At 49.2% G+C, this 21,156-nt stretch overlaps 1 protein-coding gene across 7 annotated transcripts; it reads left to right on the forward strand.

Moving 5' to 3' along the window:
* The first annotated feature begins 3,500 nt into the window (after positions 1 to 3,500).
* Positions 3,501 to 20,953, forward strand: ISY1 (ISY1 splicing factor homolog). 7 transcript variants are annotated; one of them, XR_009048709.1, is made up of 12 exons: positions 3,501 to 3,923; positions 5,448 to 5,470; positions 5,999 to 6,050; positions 6,998 to 7,063; positions 7,247 to 7,289; positions 10,380 to 10,492; positions 13,490 to 13,607; positions 16,151 to 16,273; positions 17,756 to 17,886; positions 18,155 to 18,252; positions 18,678 to 18,911; positions 19,131 to 19,840. XR_009048709.1 is itself a non-coding variant. In XM_057704966.1 (12 exons), the coding sequence occupies exons 1-12, from the start codon at positions 3,921 to 3,923 to the stop codon at positions 20,574 to 20,576; spliced, it is 1,041 nt and encodes a 346-aa protein (XP_057560949.1). In that variant the 5' UTR covers positions 3,501 to 3,920; the 3' UTR covers positions 20,577 to 20,953. The 7 variants fall into 7 exon arrangements, 6 of the variants coding, with proteins under 6 accessions (XP_057560949.1, XP_057560953.1, XP_057560951.1 ...); XM_057704966.1 differs by lacking the exons at positions 18,678 to 18,911; positions 19,131 to 19,840 and adding exons at positions 19,988 to 20,074; positions 20,393 to 20,953; XM_057704970.1 differs by lacking the exon at positions 19,131 to 19,840 and having other exon boundaries at positions 18,569 to 19,115.
* The last annotated feature ends 203 nt before the right edge of the window (positions 20,954 to 21,156 follow it).

Genomic DNA, 21,156 nt, shown 5'->3' on the forward strand with positions numbered 1-21,156 from the left:
CTGTGGAAGGAAAAAGCGTCCCTGGTTTCAACCAATTTCAGAGTCCAGCAAGGCAAACACTGTCAGGTTTTAAACCTTGAGCATATCTTCTGGGCTTGAGCTGCCTCCCCAGGAGCCATTTATTCTTTTCCACGAGGGTAGCACCTGTTTATGGCTGCGTACTTTCAACAGCCTGTTTCCTGCCCCTAGAATTTTGGGAGTTAAACAGCCTTCTTAAGTTTTGTCCCCTCTTTGTCCTGCGCAGTCCAAGCTGGCAGTGGTTCTGCTGGTGTAAAATGTTCAATCTTGGGGGTCTCCTGTGTATGTCATGGGAGTTCACTCCTTTAGACAAGAGGTTTCTCCATGGATCTTTTCTGGATAATCCCATCTCTACTCCTGGCTTCTGCTGAGATGGTGGAGGGGGACCCATGGGTCACACATCTAATCTCTTGAAAAAGCCATCTGTCCTGATGCTTCTGAGACAGCCTTTGCTTTTCCTCCAGAGCACACTTCCCTTGATAGTGAATCTCCTAATTTTAGCATCTTTTACAGTGTGGATAGGCCTAGAATTTGTCAAATTATTAAATCCAGGTCCTTCCCTAGATTTATCTCTGCTCTTGCATTTTACTATAAGCGTCATAAAGAAACCAGAAAATCCCCTAAATTAAATGTCCAAGTTGATGGTATAGAAGTTCTGCTCCCCAGATAACAAGGGCACAATTCAGTTACATTTCTCCCACTGTATAAGGATTCCCCTTCAGTTTCAATAACAATCCTCACTTCCTTCTGAGCCCTCACCAGCAGTGCTTAAGTGTCCCTATTTCTATGCAGAGTCTGTGATGTATTCTCTGCTGTGCCTTCTGAGGCCTCACTAGCGGCGTTGTTAGCATCCGTGTTTCTACTGACAGTCCGCAAAGCATTCTAGGTTTTTTTCTACCATCATCATTCTTCCGGCCTCTGCCCATTGCCCAGTTCAAAACAGCTTCTACATTTTTAGGTATTTGTTGCAACAGCAGTCTGCTCCCTGGCACCAAAATCTGTATTAGTTACAGATCACTGCTGTAACAAGTTACCACCAATTTAGTGGCTTAAAACAATAATTTGTTATAATTGTGGAGGCCAGAAGTTTGGGATGGGTCTTAATGGGACTAAAAGGAAAAAGTAGGGCTTTTCCTTCTGGAAGCTCTAGGGGAGAATCTTGTCGCCTTTTCCAGCTGCTTGAGGTGCTCTGCATTCCTCAGCTCAGGGCCCCATCACTCCAGCCTCTGCTTCTAGTTGTCATCTCTGACTCTTGGCCGCCTTCTTATAAGGATCCTTGTGATGACATAGGGCCCATTGGGTAATCCAGGATAACCTCCATTTCAAGATCCTTAATTTAAATACACCCGCAAAGTTCTTTTTGCCATGTAAGGTAATATATTCATACGTTTAGGGGATTGGGAGGTGGCCAGGTGTGGGGGCATTTTTTTCCACCTGCCACACCTGCTCTTCATTGAATCCTTGTTCTTTTAGTCTTCAAGGCCCTAGATGCATGCTGGGAGACATATGAGTTGTGGAACAAAAGTACGCCCTCTGTTACTTGTTGGGCCAGACAGAGCTGGAAAAGGTCTTTTTAATGTTAGCAGGGGTTTTTTCCCCCCGCCCAAATAAATGTATGTTACTCTGCCCTGCTGATAACATGGACTAGTCTAACACTAGGATTTTTCACTTGTGTTGATAGTTACTCTGCAGGAGTATGGGTTCAGTGTTGCCCCAAATCAGGATTTTTGTGTGAGATTTTCCAGTTTTTATAACATGATGTACGTGACAGCAGCAGGTAGGCCAAATTCACCCTGCTGGCCAGCAATTTAAAACTGGATATATAGGTAAGATATATAGACATAGATTTATGACTGATACTCAGATGTGAGTACAGAGACTTACTACAAAAATGCTGTTACAACATACAGGCTCGCTAGGAAGCAGTATCAGTTGGGGCTGTTGGCCCAAAAAGAAGGCAGGGCAGCCCTGTTTTTCCTGCCCTGTATTCAGCCATCAGATCTTCCCTGTCAGACTTATGCCTGGGGTGGGGGTGGAAATAAAAAACAAGAGAGGGTTACAGCAAGGGGAGGCCTGTCCATCTTAAACCTGGTGATTTAAAGGCGAAGAGAGCTTTTACAAAGCCCTGCAAGCCCCTGAGCCTCGCCAGCCGGCTACATGGGAGTTAGGTAAGGCCACATGTTAGATCGGACTGCAGAGCATGGGGTTTTTGTTTTTGAAATAATTGAGAACTTGACATAGATCTGTTCTGAGCAGCTTTTATGTGTAGTGTCTCCTTTAAAACCACAGATTGTAAGGCAAATGTCCCAATTTCATGGATGAGGAAAAATGAAAACAGGAAGATAAATGCTCTTATGTCAATTTCACAGCAGAGTAAAAATTAAACAGGTTGAGTGTGTCATCTGAGGCCACAGAGCTAATAAGTGGTGAAATCTGATTATGAATACAGGCTGTCTCAAATGCTAAGCAGGCATGAACAGGGGAGTAGGTGGCTGGAGGGAGGAAGGCTGCTGCAGGCAACAGGGACAGTTGACATGGACAAAGACAGGATTAGGGTGAGCCGAGAGAGGAAGGACACTTAGCATCCATGGCGAGATACGTGGATGAGGACGCGCTGAGATTCAAGTACCAAAGAGTCTGACCCTACTGGCTGCAACACTAAAGGGAATATATTGGTTTATACAATTAAAAATTGAGCAGTGGGCTCCAGGCAACGCCTCTTGCAGCAACTCAAAGGTCTGCTAGCCTGGAAGGGAAACCCCCAATCCTCACAGTGCTTCCGTCCTTCCTTCACGGTGGCTGTTCCCACAGTCACCAGTCAGCAGAGAAGGGGAAAGGGCAAGGCACGTCCATGCTTTCCGGGGCACCGCCTAAGTGGCACACACCCCTTTCATTCCGTTCCCACTGGCAAGCCCACAGCTGGCTGTCAGGGAGGTGGGACCATGGCGTCTAGCAGGCCGGCTTAAACTTTTCAGGAGGAAAGCTGCCACGTTTCGGGCGCGAGCTCCTGGTGTCTACTCCAAGTCCCCGTCTGGGCTGGCTGGCCCCGAACCCCACCCGCCGGCTGCTCCACCCGCTGCCCTGCGGGCGCGACGCCGGGGCCGGCTGGACGCCCCACCGCGGCCCGCTCCATCGCCGGCCGCCTGCGGGAGGAGCCGGCAGGGCCGCCCGCGCCGGGGGCCTCTGCCCCGCCGCCGCGGCCCTGGTCGGAGGCCCTCCCGGTCCCCGCACGGCGCACAGCGCACGCCCCTCGCTCGCCAGCCCCCCGACGAGGGCCTTCTCCCTCCCGGACCCCGCATCTCCTTCCTTAACGGCCCCGCTCGGACGGACCCCGAGACCCCAGGGGCTAGCGTCTCGGCCGCGGCACAAGCCCCACGTGCAAGCCCGGGAGGCACGCGGGAGGGGCTGAGGCCGGGCCGCGCAGAGGGCTGCGGCCGAGCGACTCCCGCCGGGCGTGTCTGCGCTCCCCCGCCAGACGGGGCAGGCCAGGGGCGAGCCCAGAGCCGCGGCCGCGGGGCCCAGAGGGACCGCGGGCAATCTCGCCGCTGTTATCGCGAGAGCAAAGCCCGCCGCGGCCCAGGACCCGTCGGAGACGCGTCCGTTCCACCGCGCAAGCGCAGTTCCGCCAGCGCCCCCTCTTTCGTACGCGCGCGTTGACGCGACGTCTGGACGACCAGGGACGGCCGCCTACGGGAGTGCGCCTGCATTTTTCTCCCTCTCCGGGTCCGTGCCCCCTTTCACTTCCGGTCCCTCCCTTCCGGTCCTTCCCAGTTATCCTTCCGAGCGAGAAGCTGGTGGTGCGGTCGGCTAGGCCCTTCGGTTCCCGTGCGGGTCCGCGCCCGGGACAGCGGAGCTCGGTGGGCTGGGGCCGCGCGGCCCGACGGCGCGCCCTCCCTGTCAGCATGGTGAGCGGGGCGGGGAGCGAGGGCGGCGGGCCGGGGCCCGGGCTGGAGGCAGGGTCCTCGCACCCCGCGTGCTCTGCGCCGGGCGCGGCGTCCGGCCGCTGCGAGCGTCCTGGAGGCGCTCCCTGCGCGCAGGTGGGAGAGCGCGCAGTGCCGGCGCGGGGAAGCCGCCCGAGCCTGGCGGCGAGCGTCCCGCTCTCGTCCAGCGGAGTCCCCGCGCGGAGCGCGCGGCGCTGTGAGACGTTACGGTGGGCGGGATGGGTGCCGTGTGGATGGATGAGCCCACGGTCCCGGGACGAGAGAAACCGGTGGGCCAGAAGCGGCCCTTTCTGTGCTCCGGCCCTCGGAGGATATGCCCTGTCAGTTTCTCCACGCTGGCCGGCTCGGCCTCGAGGCTCTTGTTCCTGAACGAGCCTAGGGAATCGCCTCTCTTCATTCCCTAGCAGGGGAGAAGGAGCCCTGGGCCTGGATGTTTGTGGCAAACTGTCGCCATCACACGTGGTTAATTGTGGGTTTCCATCACCCTGGGTGCATGCCCTTGTCGCAGGATCCGTTGTTTTTTCGGGGGGAAGTTTCTGTGAGTTCCCTCAAAAGGAAGAACCGTGGCCAAGTTCCTGGTACCCAGCATGGTGTTTCAAGCATGCAGTAAGCACTGAGAAACATTAAATACTCAGAATCTGTAGGCTTTCATGAGTGAGGTAGGGCACGGCCTCAGTCTTCGAGATGATGGCTTCTGGGGAGCCTCTCTGTTTTATTCCTTAGTAGATATGGTGTTCATTTCTCTACCAGGCACTTGACAAATATGTTTCTGTGTCCACTGAAAGGGAGGGTCAGAAAGATTTATATCAAGCTCACTTTTGCTGAGCATCTATAAACTGCATATCTGACGTCTTCATGTATTCATCTCATTAAGTCATCACGGCATCTCTGTGAGATAAGAGGTATGATCCCTGCTGTAAAGGTGGGGAAACTGAGGCTTAGAGAGATTACTTCTCAGGGATGGTAAGTGGAGAGCCGGGAGTGAAACTCAAGTCCTTGACTCAGCAAGTACTGTTTCTCCTGACCCTACAACCCAGAAAACGTGTTCCCTGCCTGACACAGTGTTTCAGGGATAATAGATTTGACATTAGTGCGACAGTATTTACCTAAGACTCACTTTGTGAAAGCCAGTCGTTCCTTCCTCAAATTCCACTGACAGGGAACAGACAGTTGTGATGCTGGGTGGAAACTGTGTGGTAGGTATAAACCCAGGCAAAGGGGGGCAGCCTACCTGGGAAGAAGCGGTCAGTTGTCTGGCAAATCCTGAAGAGTGAGTAGCTAAATCCAAGTGAGGGTGGGGGGGGGAGCGATTTGGACATCATTTGGTTTTTGTTGTTACTGTGTTCAGGTACTAGTTCAAGCATTCTGCTTGTGACTGTGTCCTTGTGAAACTTTTCTCTAAAAAGTAAATGGAACTTTTTTCTAAAAAGTAAGAGGAAAAAGCTCTTTTAAACGTGGGCATTTTTCTTCCTTTCTCTCTCCTTTTAGGCCCGAAACGCGGAAAAGGCCATGTAAGTGTCAACTCAATTTTGTCTGTAAATTTTATGCTGCTTAATTACCACTTTGGAGCGCTTTCTCTGTCTGATCTTTTGGTATATGTTTATTTCTCTACCTTTGTTGAAATAATATTTATGTATTTGCTCATATGTTTGTTTTCCCCATAGTGTTTTCTGACGGCTCCCAGAACTTATACTGGGTGAACACTTGGTCACCTGGGGTGGTGCAGGGGCTGTTAGAGTGACAGCCCATAATATTAGTGTTTGTAACAGCTTGGATGTTTTGCTCACCACAGCCTCCTGATGTGTAGTTTCCCACCGTCCTTCCACGCCGTATGGGTAAAAGGGACACAAATCCTTATAAGCCCTACTCTTCGGCACGTGGAAACCCCTAACTTCTCTGTGGTTTCCTGACTGCATTGTGTATATATGTATATGAGTGATGGATGGCATTCAGTATGGTCGTGAGCAGACTTATCCAGGAACTTGAGTGATAAGAGATCTTTGAGCAGGATCTAATGGAGTCTTCTCTGTTCCCGGCAGGACGGCCTTAGCAAGATTTCGTCAGGCTCAGCTGGAAGAGGGAAAAGTAAAGGTTGGTTTAAATCTTCCTCATGAGTTTTAAAGTATTAAGAACAAGTGTGGTAAAACCCCCCTGAGCAGACTTCAGACTCCTAGTCTTCCTCTTTCTCGTCTGTGCTTGCCTGTGGCTTCCGAGTCCGTACACTTGAACTCCGGGTGTAGCTCTGTGGCTGGGGCAGTGTGGTGATCTGGTTGCTTGTAATATGGTGATCGGGTTCCCATGTTATCCCAGCTGGGCTGATACTGAATAGTAGAAAGCGGGGTGTGCTGTGGGGAGCAGCTCTAACCTGAAACCAGTAAAGGACCGCAGCTCACGGGACTCAGCCACGTTGGGGGTAATATGGACCATGCGTTAAGTATTTTTGTTTTGTTTTTTAAAATTATGCACGTACGTGCACACCCCCCCGCACACACGCCTGTATACATACAGACGTGCATATATGTGTATGTTTGTTCTAAACACCGATAGCTGTGGTTTTCTCAGGTGGTGTACTTCGCCAGCTCTCTGTAACAGTTAACCCCGAACAGCGTGGGTTTGAACTGCATGGGTTCACTTATACGTGGATATTTTTCAATGGTAAATACTACAGAACTACACTGTTTGTGCTTGGCTGAGACTGTGGATGTGCAGGAACCATGGATACTGAGGGCTGACTGTAAGTTACACTTGGAGGAACCCCCATGCTGCTCAGGGGTCAGGTGTATTAGACTTTTATGTTGTTTCCAGTGGCTGCCTGTACCAGGTACAATGCAGTGCATGTGTTGCCTGTGTAGTTGTTTCCTAAGGAGAGATTGCAGAGTGAGGCTTAAGGCATGATGAAGGTCCCCTGGAACTGAAGCTGCAGATGTCTTTAGACTGTTAGACATTTCAGGCTTCAGGCTGAATCAGCTGTGAATGTTGCACGAAGCTTGTAATTTCATACAGTACAGCAGCAACGCGTGTGTTTTGCATTTCTATAGGAGCGAAGACCCTTCCTTGCCTCGGAATGTACTGAGTTGCCCAAAGCCGAGAAGTGGAGACGGCAGGTACGAGCTGGGTGAATCTGACCTTAGCAGAAGTAACAAGTCTCTGAGTGCTGTTATTACCTGCATGACTCTTAAACCAGAATTCTAAGGATTTTTAATTAATAATTTTGAATAATATATATCTTATGCTTTCAGACTTATTCAAAAGTCATAAAAGTGTATTGCCTTTTATTTTTTTCACAGATCATTGGAGAGATCTCAAAAAAAGTGGCTCAAATTCAGAATGGTAAGCTAGCCTGTCTCTTTAAAGTGCTCGATTCTCAAGTCCACAATTATCCTTAGGGACATCAGCCTCCTCTCCCATAATCAATAGAACGAGTAGGTAGAAAGTCAGTAAGGACGTAGAAGAGCTGAACAACACTATCAGTCAGTTTGACCTCGTTGACATTTATGGAACAAAAAAGAGTACACTTTTTTTTTTAACAGCAAATGGAACACTCACCAAAATAGGGCATGTATTGGGTTATAAAATAAATGTTAGCAAACTTAATATAATGAAAATTTTGCAAAGTACGTTCACTGATAATAATACAACATAGAAATCGATAACAGAAAGATGCTTGAAAAATTCCTAAATATTTAGGAATTAAACATACTTCTAAACAACCCCTGTATCTAAGAGGAAACCTCAAGGAGAGTAGAAAAGATTTTGAATTGAATAAGAATGAAAACATAAAGTCAGAATTCAGGGGACAAAAAAATTTATGGCATGCAGCTAAAGCAGTGCTTAGATGAAAATGTAGACCATTAAAATAAAAGAAAGTAAGAAAGCTCTCAAGTCAGTGATCTAAGCTTCTACCCTAAGAAACTAAAAAGGAAGAGCAAATTAATTCCAAAGTAAGCAGAAGGAAGGAAGTAATAAAGAGAAGGAATCAATGAAATTGAAAACAGAAGATGAACAGAGAAATCAAAAGCAGTTTCTTTAAGACGATCAGTAAAATTGATAAACTTCCAGTCAGACTGATCAAGGAAAAAAGACACAAATTACTGTCATCAAGAATGAAATTGGGAACGTCACTGCTAACTCTCTGGACATTAAAAGGATAAGGGAATGTTACACACAGCTTTAGGCCCATAACTCAGCAGCTGAGATGAAACAGGCCACTCCTTGAAAGACGCACACTAGCAAAGCTTACTTAGGAGAAGTGGTTCTTAACCGTCAGCAGTGTTGCCCGCCAGGTGGTGAACACTTGGTGGTATCTGGGGGGTGGCTGCTAGCATCTGCTGGGTAGGGGCCAGGGGTGCTGCTAAGCATTGTACCGTGCATCCTGCGAAGAATTATGCGGCCCGGACATCACTGGTGCTGCTGTTCAAGAAGAAGTAGACAGCTGGAGTGGATCTTTATTACAGAAATTGAGCTCGTAGGTAAAAGTCTTCCAACAAAGAAGATTCCAGACTCAGATGGCTTCACTGGTCACTTCTGCCAAACATTTAAGGAATACCAATTCTACATTTTCTTTCAGAAGATTTAAGAAGGAACACTTCTAATCTATTTTATAAATTTTAGTTATGTGCTACCTTGATGCTAAAATCAGAAAAAGACATTACAAGAAAAGAAAAAACTACAGACCGATGTTCCTTAATGAGTATAGGCATAAAAATCTCAACAGATCAAGTCTGGCAGTTTTTACAAAGGAGAATTCATCACAGCCAGTGGGCTTTATCCTGGGATCTCATAGCTGATACAGCATTCAGAAATTAATTCATTCACTGTACCATCATCTTGAAGAAAAACCATATCATCTTAGCAGATGCAGAAAATGGACTTGACAGAATTTATCATTCATTCATAAAAACTCTGAGCTAACTGGGAATAACAGGGAAATTTTTTTTCCTGATAAAGCGCTTCTACCACAAAACGTATAGGCAGCATCATACCTAATGGTCAAAGAGTGAATGCTTGCCTCTTAAGATCAGGAGCAAGGCAGAGATGTCCACCCTCACCACTTCTATTCAGTATTGTACTGGAGTTCCTATCCAGTACAGTAAAGCAAGAAGAGGAAATAAAAGCCCAAAAATTGGAAAGGAAGAAAAACTCTCTATTCTGAGATGATATAATTTTCTATGTAGAAAATCCCAAGGAATCTACTGAAAGATTTCTAAAATGAATAATTAAGGTTAGCAAGATCACAGAATAGAACGTCAGTACACAAAAATCATTTCTGGTTCTCTGTACTAGGAGTGAACATTTGGAACTAGAACTTTTTTTTAAAGTGTTACGAAAGCATCAAAACGCAAGAAATACTTGGATATAAATTTAACAAAATATATGCGTGGTCTGTGCTGAAAGTTGTGAAACAGTGATGAAAGAAATGAAAGAACCAACCAGATGGAGACATAGACAAGTGTTTGTGGTTGGGAAGACTCAGTATAGGAAGATGTCAGTTCTTTTTCTTTTCAAAACCTGTGGTCAAAATCCCAGCAGCGTTTTCTGGTTTATGTTGACGAACTATTTCTAAAATTTAAATGGAAAGGCAAAGGAGGTAGAGTAGCCAAAGCCATTTTGAAAAAGAACAAAATTGAGGTATTTATAATGCCTGTTTTCAAGATTTAATGTAAAGCTAAAGGTATTCAAGGTAATGTGGTACTGGTGAAGGATGCACACAGACCAATGGAACAGAATGAGAAGTCCAGAAATAGGGGCACACACCTGTGGTCAGGTGCCTTAACAAAGGTACAGAAGCCGTGGAGTGGAGAAGGGGAGGGCTTCTGCCTTGCGGTAGCCATGCCATGTGTCACTTCAGCGCATCAGGGTTCCTCAGCCGCCTTCCCTCCTCGTCCGTGGCGGGATGCCGCAGCTGCCCCTGCCCCCCAGCCGCCATCCACAGCGCCTCAGCAGACTCCCTGGGCTTGTCCCTTAGGCTCCGTTCTCAGGCTTCAGTCTTTGCGAGAGACGTTGCTCTCCTGAAGGGACGGAACCGTCGCGGGTTGCTGCCAGCCCTGGGGCTGACGCTGCCTCCCGGCATCGTGGCTGACCTTGGGTGCTGAGCGCGCACCCCGAGATCCTGCTGTTTCGGCAGTGGAGCCGCAGGGTCGCCGCAGTCTTATTTCTTTGGTTGCGAGCGAGGGTGACGTCTTTTTCAGGGTCCCCCCCTCCGGCGCTGCTGGGGCTCTGCTCATGATCCTTGCCCTTCTGTGATCTGGGTGTGGGTGGTTTCTCTTACCAGTTGAAATAATATTTTTGTGTTGTGCGCTTTCGTAGGTGTTGACGTGCACGTTTTTCCCGCCCCTGCCTCCCCCTTCCCCGACATTCACTTTTAAGGGTGTGGCATCGAGTGGTGTTTTCAAGAAATGATAGGACATCATTGTTCTCTAGCTGGTCTAGGTGAATTCCGAATTCGTGACCTGAATGATGAAATTAACAAGCTGCTAAGAGAGAAAGGACACTGGGAGGTCCGGATCAAGGAGCTGGGTGGTCCTGACTATGGAGTAAGTAAGCAGCGGCCCCCTCGGGAGCTTTCTGCAGGCAGGGTGCGTCCTGTCTCACCTTGCAGCCCGCACAGGCCTGCCACAGAGTAGGCACTCCAGAAGTGAAAGGAAGCTTGGAAGGGCCTGTTGTGTGTGGACAGGAAATGGGAAGGCACGGGGCCAGGGGTGCTGAGAGGTCCACAGCACAGGCCTCAGAATGTGTACCGGCCAGGTGTTCCAGAGGGAGCCGCTCTGTCTCTCTGGGCCTCTTGCTTGCAGTGACCTTGGGCCCTCATGTTCCTCTCTGAACTCCTTGAAGATGGAGACAACCATTCCATTGTTGGCTTCTGTACTCGGGGGTGGGGGTGGGGGTGGGGGGGCCTCTGGGGACACACCCTTCTTTCCTTTCTTAGGATTCTTTTCTTATTTTTTTATTTTTATTTTTATTTTTGGTGGCTACACAGCATGTAGGATCTTAGTTTCCTGACCAGGAAACCTGCGCCCCCTGCATTGGAAGTGCAGAGTCTTAACCACTGGACCTCCAAGGAAGTCCCTCTTTGGATTCTTTAAATGCAGTACTCCATAACAGTGGCTTTCAAGCTTTTCGGACCATGACCCATTACACACACACACACACACACACACACACACACAGAGTCACTATATCACACCTCAGTAGACACAAAAATGTGCTGAAAAGATACTTGGTATATGTTGCTGCCCTTTGAAATTTTCTATTCTGTTCTCTTTTGATTTAGAAAAAATTGGTGATTGTGACCCATGTAATGAATTTCACGACCCACAAATAGTTCTCAAAGTTGAAGACTGCTGCCCCAGGCCCTGCCCCATTTACCCAGGGCTTGTGAACCAGTAGTAGCTAGTCAGAGTGTAATGTGTTACGTGAGACGTACATGCGGTTTTTCTGTGTGTTGGTCTTGTCAACTCTGTGACAGTCTTAACACAAAGCCAGAGTTCTCACGTTAGTACCTGGCCCAAACATGAGGCATTTATTCTTCCCGTTGCAGAAGGAAAGGCCCTCCTGTTCCTGCAGCGCCTGTGCCAGAGGCATTCTCCCTGCACCCTCGGTGGTCCTGTGCCAGCGACTTCGCTCTTGTCAGGAGGCTTTAGTGCAGAGGTTTATTGCCCCTCGGGGAAGGGTTATACAATTAATATGTACCATATTCTTAAGTTCTACCACCCAGAGTCACTAGGAATGTTTTTTTTTTTTTTGGTGGGATCTTCCTGGAGCAGGGCTCGAACCTGTGTTCCCTGCCTTGGCAGGCGGATTGTCAACCACTGCGCCACCTAGGAAGCCCCACTAGGAATGTTTTTATCTGTTTCCTTCTAGAGTCTTTTTTATGCTAAAGAATTTCATTTTCATTTTCTATGTATAAAATAACACATTTAGGGAGTTCCCTGGTGGTCCAGTGCTTAGGACTTGGCGCTTTCACTGTTGTGGCCCGGGTTTGATCCTTCGTCAGGGAGCTAAGATCTCACAAGCCTCGCAGCGCGGCCAAAAAAAACCAGTGACACACTTCGAGTTTTATAAGATGGTGGTGATGGCTGCATGAGATTATGAATGTACTAATACCACTGACTTGGACACTTAAAAATGGTTAAGATGGTAAATTTTGTTACGTGTATTTTAGTACAATAATGAGAGAAGAAGTAATAGGTGGTTATTAAGTTCAGGCAAGTACAGAGCAGAGCACCGTGCGGCCATGATCCTTGTAACTAGGAGCGGCTGCTGGCGTGTTTCCTTCCGTCGTTCTCCCGTGAGTCCCGTAACTGCGGTCATACTCCCGTATGTACGATTTTGGGTCTAGGTTTTACATTTCTTTTCAAAATGGTAGCTTTGATTATATGAACAGTACATACCTTTATGTCAAAAAAAAGGATACATAATAAAAATATAAAAATTCTAAAATATAAAAAAGTTTTATATATTCTATGTGTGGTATAGATCACCTTATATATTTTCCTACCTCCCAGAAATGACCACCCATTGTCTACTTATCTTTCTAGGATTTTTTCTATGCATATATACTTATTTTTTACAGATAATGGCTCATTATTCTAACTATATGCTTCGTTCACTTAACAGTGTGTCGAGAGCATATGTTCATGTCAGTAAATAATCATATATATAATCGTTTCAAAAAGCATGTCTGAGCTCACAGAAAGTTCCAAAAGTTGTATAGAGAAATCCTATATATCTTTTATACAGATTTACCAGCTTTTCGCATTTTGCTCTGTTTGCGTTATCACTTTCTATGTGTCCCTTGAGATTTATTTTTTCTGAACCATTTGAGGCTTAAATACATCATGTTCCTGTCCCCCTTAATACTTTTGTGTGTATTTCCTAAGAATAAGAATGTTCTCTTATATGATATTTAACTTTGATACAGTCATTTGGCTGTTTTAATTGATTTTCACCCTTTACGGCCTTTGCCCTTGCAGCGCAGAGCCTCACCCGTGCTCACGCGCTATATGCGGTTGTCAACATCAGCATGTTTTTTGGGGGGGCCGCACTGTGCGGCATGCGGGATCTTAGTTCCCCAACCAGGGATTGAACCCGTGTCCCCTGCAGTGGAAGACGGGTGGAGTCCTAACCACTGGACCGCCAGGGGGATCCCTCATCATTTTTAATGGGGAGAATTCCATCTTCTGGATATTTCATTTGTCTTCTACTGTTTGTCATTTAGGTTTTTTGCAATTTTTTTAAAGCTTTTTTTCACTTAACATTGCAAGCATTTTTCTAAGTCAGTATAAGTCAAATAACCATCATATGTGAAGTTATATAATATATTCTATCATGAATATGCTGTAATTTAATTAAATCATCCTCTTACTGTTAAGTATTTCGGTTGATTTTTAAGGGTTTAAAAAGGTACCTACATACATTTCTGTGTACATTAATATTTCCTGCCTGTAGCATTATTATCTTAAATATATTTGCAGACATGGAAATAGTGGGTTTAAGATCAGGTCCGTTTTCTCTTTTTCCTTCCCAATAAGAAAGTTGGCCCTAAAATGCTGGATCACGAAGGGAAAGAAGTCCCAGGAAATCGAGGTTACAAGTACTTCGGAGCAGCAAAAGACCTGCCTGGCGTCAGAGAGCTGTTTGAGAAAGAACGTGAGTAACTGGTGTTAGTGAGGGTGTTAGCCTAGAGCTCTTGGTGTGGGTCGTGAGAGTAGCTGTGCCGTGTGCAGGGACTCTTGTGTTATTTCTTGGCCGCGCAGCAGCCCCGTGTTGTCAGAGGATTATTGTTCTCAGGTTTTAAATGAGAAACGCTGTCGAGCACCGGGAATTGAAGTCGCAAGCCCGGGGCACACAGTCGGGACGGGAACGGGAACCCAGAACTGACAGGCACCAGATTGCAGGCTCTATGCGCACCCGTCTCAGTGTGAACGAGGAGTCTCCCGGTTTGCAGTTCAGTCAGGTTCATTTTCAGTTACTTGTTTAGTTGGAAAAAACTCTAAACTGAAGGACAAATGACGCCTCGGGCTGAACCCCGAAATGCACAAGTGGAGAAGAGTGGATCCAAGCCGGGCACCCTCACCCTTTTGCATGGCCCTGGGAGCCTCCAAGATGCCGTTGGAAACCGCTGGTCTGGAATTACCGTGTATCTTAATTCTGACTTTTCAGGAAACAGTCCAAGCGTTTTATAGAAAGAAGTGTGGACACCAGAGAAGGATGAGACCAGGATTCCTCCCACTGCTGGCATTCTGCTGTCTCCTCCCAGGCGGTTTTCCTGTTTGTTTAAACGTGCAGCTCTGCCTCCATGGAGGCCTGCTGCTTCCTAAGCTCACGGCCCGCAGCTGGTGGCGCGTGCCTCGCTCACGCCACTCCAGACAATTCAGAGTTTAAATGTCATGCCGTTTATTATGACAGCAGTATAATTTCATTGTACACAAGCCGTAAAATCCAGAAAATCAGAAAAAAGGTTTTCACAACTTACAGGTGCTGGTTGTTGACCTGTTGGGGTGTATTCCCATCCAGTTTTTTAAGGCTCCTAAAGTGAGGTTGTGCTGTATATGTTACTTTTTTTTTTTTTTGCATTTACATAGTTTCCAAATTTATTTTTATTTATTCCAGTCATCGATTTTTTTTTTTTAAATAAGAAAATGCCCGTTAGTCCTGATGTATGTAATATAAATATTAGCACAGGGGCTTCCCTGCCAGTCCAGTGGTTAAGACTCCATGCTTCCGCTGCAGGGGTACCGGTTCGATCCCTGGTCAGGGAACTAAGATTCCGCATGCCTCGAGGCAAAAAAAAAAAAGAAAGAAAAATAGCACCGTCCCCTTGACCCCCATCCCAGTGCCCTGCTGGAGACGACCCCTCACCATTATTTTCTGTTTGAAATGTTCCCTTCCAGGCCTTTTCCAGGCTCTTCCTCGCTTATCAGCTGAATTACATCAGCATAAGTGACAGGTGACTCAGCCCTAGTTACTTCAGGCAGAAAAGCCTAAATAAGTTTATAGGCTCACACGACTGAGGAGTTTGCCCTCAGGAATGGCTAGTTCCAGGTCACGTTGCTCCATGCTGCGGTTTCGGCTTCCGGCCTGTGAGCTTTTGTCTCTGTCTCACTCTCCACTTGTGGTGGCAAGTTGTCCATCATTGACTTACATTTTGTCCTCTCTGAGCAACAGATTTTTTTTCCCGCCAAACAGTTCAATCAAAATTCCCAGGCTTTGGTTGGATCACAGCTCCATCCTGTGTCCAGAATGCTTGCGGTGCTCGAGCCCACCAGGTTTCAGCCCCATCCTGGGTGCAGCCCACGTGGTGGACGGGTGGGCAGGGTTGTGTATGGTCCGTCCATGTCCTCCGACTGTTCGCCTTAGAATGCCGAGTGATGGGGAGGGTTAGAGTCTCAGGCATTAACCATCCCTCCTTTGGTAGACTTTTAGTTATTTCCAGATCTTCACAATTATAACACTTTTGCTGATCTGGTGATTGAAACAATATATTATTTTTATGTCTTATTTCCCTGATTAGTAGTGAAATTGACAATTGAATTTAGTCGCTAATGGAAATTTTCATTCATATGAGTTTTTTCTTCAATTATCAGCTTTTATTCTGTGACCAATCTGTTCGGTTGTCATTTCCTTTTTGAGTTTCAAGTATTACTAAATATTCTGAATAGTAGTCTTTAGTCTGAAAGTATTTTCTTCAGGAATTTCTGATTTATCTTTTTTTGTTTGTGGTTTCTGTTGTCTTATCTGTATTCTTACGTTTTCCCATTAAATATTAGGGCATTTCCTGTGTCGTTAGAGCACCCTGTGAAGCAGCATTACTGAGGCTGCAGGACGCCCCTCCCCTACCCTGCATGACGTCTTGCAGTTTGCAGTCTTTGGGTGTCCACGGTTTCATGTTTTCACTATTGTATAAATAATGCTGTGATGCATATCTCTGTCCATGAAGCTTTGCCAGCCTTTGTTTTTGTTTTATAAATTATGATAGATTACTTCTAAATGGACCAGTTGTTTCAAAGATTTCCACACTGATTTTGAAAAGGGTAGTAGCACGTAGGTAATCCCATTACTGGTGTAGAGAAGTGCCTATTTCACGACGTTTTCATGGACACATACTGTGTGCTTGCGTCGCGCTGTGTGGGGAGGAGGCTTGAGTGTGACTGCCCGGGTATTCAGCTGAGCTGGTGAATTCTTTCTTTCAGCTCTTCCTCCTCCAAGAAAGACACGTGCTGAGCTTATGAAGGCGATCGACTTTGAGTACTACGGTTACCTAGATGAAGACGATGGTGTTATTGTGCCTTTGGAACAGGAATATGAAAAGAAACGTAGGTGTGCAGCTGGTGGCATCTGGCTTCATTTCTCTTCTTTGAAAACGGGGTTTATTTTTCATTTTTATTTTTTTAAGGAACTTTTTTTTTTAAAAAAAAAAGCTTTACACTGTTGTGTTAGTTTCTGCCACACCAGGAAGTGAATCAGCCTTACGCATAGACACAGCCCCTTCCTCCGGGACCTCCCCCCCCCCCCATCCTACCCAACTATGTGTCACAGAGCACTGAGCTGAGCGCCCTGTGCTGTCGCTGTACAGCAGGTCCCTGTAGCTATCTGTTTTACACACAGTAGGGTATTTATGTCAAACCTAATCTCCCAGTTCATCCCACCCTCCCTTCCCCCACTGGGTCCACATGTCCGTTTTCAAGGAACTTATTATTTTTTTTTTTTATAGGTTTTTAAAATTTATTTATTTATTTATTTTATTGGCTGTGTTGGGTCTTTTTTGCTACACGTGGGCTTTCTTTCAGTTGCGGTGAGTGGGGGCTACTCTTTGTTGCGGTGTGCGGGCTCCTCACTGCCGTGGCTTCTCTTGTTGTGGAGCACAGGCTCTAGGCACATGGGCTTCAGTAGTTGCAGCACATGGGCTCAACAGTTGTGGTTCACGGGCTCTAAAGCGCAGGCTCAATAGTTGTGGCACATGGGCTTAGTTGCTCTGCGGCACGTGGGATCTTCCCAGAGCAGGGCTCGAACCCGTGTCCCCTGCATTGGCAGGCGGATTCTTTACCACTGCGTCACCTAGGAAGTCCCTACAATATATTCTTGTAGCTTATTTTATACCTAATAGTTTGTACCTCTTAATCCCCTACTCCTAAGTGGCCCCTCCTCCTTCCCTCTCCCTATTGGTCACCACAAATTTGTTCTCTATATCTGTGAGTCTTGTTTTTGTTATATTTAGTTTGTTACTTTTTTTTTTTAGATCCCACATATAAGTGATATCATACAGTATGTGTCTTTCTTTGTCTGACGTAACCTCACTTAGTATAATAATCTCTAGATCCATCCATGTTGTTGCAGGTGGCATAATGTCATTTTTTTATGACTGAGTAATATTCCATTGTATATATGTACCACATCTTCTTTATCCATTCATCTGTTGATGGACACTTTGCTTCCAGATCTTGGCAACTGTAAATAATGCTGCAGTGAATATTGGGGTGCATGTATCTTTTCAAATGAGTGTTTTTGGGTTTTTTTCTGATATATACCCAGGAATGCAATTGCTGGATCATATGGTAGTTCTCATCTTAGTTTTTTGAGGAAACTCAGGGTGTTGAAGTGGTGAGGATGTGGGTGTGTCTCCTGAAAGCTGCTGTGGGATCACACTGCCCTCCTGTCTGATTCCCGCCTGCGTCCCGCCCACTGGGACAGGATAAAGGTGACCCTTGCTAGAGGAGGGGCCTGGGCCTCACCCTGCATGATGTTTAAAGCGTTCGTAAAGGCCAGAGTGAGTAATGCCTGCTCTCCCCTGTCTGCAGTCAGAGCCGAATTAGTGGAAAAGTGGAAAGCAGAGAGAGAGGCCCGGCTGGCAAGAGGAGAAAAGGAAGAGGAGGAGGAGGAGGAAGAGGAGGAGGAAGAGATCAACATCTATGCTGTCACCGAGGAGGAGGTACTGGCTGGGTGGCAAGGGACGCCTGGCACGCACCGTCTTCTCTGCACCATGGAGGGTGGGAGAGTGGTAGGAGGAAGCACAGACCAGGGGTCAGGGTCAGGGCCCAGCTCTGCCCCTGCCTCCAGCTGAGGCTTCAGCCTCCTCTCCTGGAGGATGGGGTTGCAGGTCACCTCCCGGAGTCACGGGGAGGGTCCCTGGGAGGAGCGGCTGTGAGGGCCTGTGGTGCACAGCGCTTTACACCAGGGGTGACTTGCTTGCGTCTCAGAGACAGGCCCTCCTTAACGTTCTTGGATGTATGAACACACCGGAAGCCAGTGTGTCTCAGCCCATGACCTCATTGTGTCTGCCTCCGCGTCAGTGCAGGTAGCTCTTCTGTGGTCTTAGCCCCGCCCCTGTGACCGTGGGAAACCAGATCGGAGAGGAGGCTTCCTCAGGAGGGCCCGGCTGGGGGTGGAGCTGTGATGCCTCAGGCAGAGCCCCCTTGCTCCCGGCTCCTCCGCAGGCCTTGCTCCCCGGGCAGGTCCAGGGTGGAATGGGTTTGCTGGACTGAGCAGGGGGAGGAGACCACCCGTGCCTAGACAATGGCGCGAGCTCTTTCTGATGTCACATGGTTTGCCATGACATCGCTGGCAAGGAAGCAGACTCAGAGAGGCTTAGTGACTGAGTCCCCATCACACAGCATCTAGCAGACCTGAGGCTGGGGCCCCCAGGCAGGCATTTGAAGCAGGACGGTGGCGTGCCCTAGGAAGAGTTCCTCCAGGTGCAGGTAATGCATTTGCTCTTCCCAGGGATATGTGTTGAATTAGTGGCTACGGTGAGCCTGGCCCACTCGAGGGGCGGGGCAGCAAACGTGCTCCGCGCGTAGCCCGAGGTCCGGGGTGACGGTCTGGTCAGTGGACGCCATGGGAGAGGGCAGCTGTGACGGTGTGGGCAGGGCCCGTGAAGGGTCTGCTGGGGAGGTGACCCTGCAGCTGAGACCAGGAGAGGAGGAGCTAACCAAGCGAAGAGGCAGCGGGGACAGCGTGAGCGGACAGCCCCACGGGCGCGCGGGGAACAGAGGGCAGGCCGGGTGCTGGAGCCCCGGGTGGGGGCTGTCGGGCGTGAGCCGAAGCTGCGGGGAGGGGCGAGGTGGGCCGAGCTCGGGCGCCTCCCCTGCCCCCGGGGAGGGGTTTTCCTTTATTGTAAGAGCTGTGAAAGCCACCGAAGGATTTTAAAAATTGTTTATTTTGAAATAATTATAGATTTACAGGAGGTTGCAGAGGTGCTGCAGCGGGTCCCGTGTGTCCTTTCACCCGGCGTCCCCAGTGGCGAATCGTGCACAGTGACAATGCGGTGTCCCCCGCGGAGACTGACGTGGTGTGACGCGCGTGTCCAGTGCTGTGTCTCTTATCGCGTGTGTGGATTCTCTGGGGCGACAGCAGCCTTCCTGGGCTGAGTCTGCCCTGAGGAGTGGACCTTCCACCCGTGGGGTTGCCTCAGTGGATACAGCCAGACCGGTCCCCGGCGTGCGGGGCCCAGTGGGTCTTACCAGCAGCAGGGGAGAGGTTCCCCTGGGGCGTTCCCACCGGCCCCACCCGGCAGCTGGTGAGGGTGCGTGGGCCGGCGTCCGGCCCGGAGCCCTGCGGCCGTGGCCGTGCCCGCTCGGGCCTCCTCTCGCCCCGCCCCTCCGGGGCCACGGCGTTGCTGGGTGACCGTGGTTTCTGCTGACTCACAGGCAGCCTCTCTGGGGTGTTTCCTTCTACACGTGGTTCGTTTTTTTAAGTTGAATTTTAAAAACAGATAACGTATTCACAGGATTCAAGACCCACAAAAGTATATAGAGATTCCACACAGCTCCTCTTTCACAGCCCTGTCCTCTGTCCACTGGTTCTCACGGAGGTCACTGGCTTCCCTTCTTATTTTCTTCCTCGCACAAGAGGTCGCACAGTACCCGATGTTCTGTTGCTTTTGTACTGAAGGCTGCATCCTGGGTGTGTATGTGAGGACAGAGCTTCCTCGCTGCTGTTTCTGCTTTTAAGCGGCTGCAGGCCGGTGCCTGTTACAGCGCTGCCAGCCCCACGGTCTCCTCCACGCGGCCTCTGGCTGTCCTCTTTTGCAGTCTGATGAGGAGGGCGGCCAGGAGAAAGGAGGGGAGGACGGGCAGCAGAAGTTCATCGCTCACGTCCCGGTGCCGTCACAGCAAGAGGTAGGACAGGCTGGGGCCGCCTGGCCTCCGCGGGGCCCCACAGGCTGCTGCGTGGTTTTCTTGTCCTCCCTGTCCACTCGGGCGCCTCCGACTCATGACCGCCAGGCGCTGGTCACTGCACTCAGATTAGGACTCAGCGTCCAGAGAAGGCAGGGCTTCCTCTCCTTCAGGGGCGGCGGCTGCACACTCTGTCACTCACACGCCCCCCGGGGGAGACCAGGGCCCTTGGACGCGGGGTGTCGGGCTCCCGGCTGCCCCCAGGTGGGTGCAGGGGCCTCGTGGGTCTGCAGCCTGAGCCCGCCGCCCTGCTGCCCGCAGATTGAGGAGGCGCTGGTGCGGAGGAGGAAGATGGAGCTGCTGCAGAAGTACGCCAGCGAGACCCTGCAGGCCCAGAGCGAGGAGGCCCGGCGGCTCCTGGGCTACTAGGCCGAGCGGGCGTGGCCACCCGGGCTCCCACCGCTTCTCCTCCGTCCTCCCTTCCCTCCTCTCACCCGTGTGCTGACCAAGGGCCGCCTGCCTGCTGCACGCCTCCGCGTCGCCTTGTCCCGGTGCTTTGCTGACGTGTGAACCCACTTGTGTGTGTACTTGGTGTGTTGGACAGGCTGCTCCCTGTCAGCCCGTGTGTGTCTTAGGTAGCCTCCTCCGGTCGTTTGGTGGCGAGGGCAACCAGTTGGTGACACGACTTAAAAACTGCAGACGTGTTTGTAACTCCCTTTGAAGCATGTGAAGCTGTATGAATCCTGAGCCCACGTCCCACACGTCACAGCTGCTCTTGCTTCTTCCTGCCCGGGTGGCAGGAGTTTGCATTTGCTACTTCTGTCTAGGACTGGTTCTGCAGAGACCTATTTTTATTAAAGAATTTTGTATGAAAGGCAACCTCTGGGTGTGGGCCGCCTGTCCTGGGGCCGTGTCTGCACTGGGACCTGAGCGAGGTTCGCGGGGGCCTGAAACACGCAGCCTGGGAGTGGGAGGGCTGGGACCAGCGCGGCCTGTCTGGGAGCGGAGGGAGTGGCGGGGCCGTCCTCCCGGTGCCAGCGCCTGCAGCTGCAGACCAGGGCTGAAGCGTTGGGGCCTGCAGTGCC

Source organism: Hippopotamus amphibius, chromosome 13, assembly GCF_030028045.1.
Source record: "Hippopotamus amphibius kiboko isolate mHipAmp2 chromosome 13, mHipAmp2.hap2, whole genome shotgun sequence".
NCBI lineage: Eukaryota > Metazoa > Chordata > Mammalia > Artiodactyla > Hippopotamidae > Hippopotamus > Hippopotamus amphibius.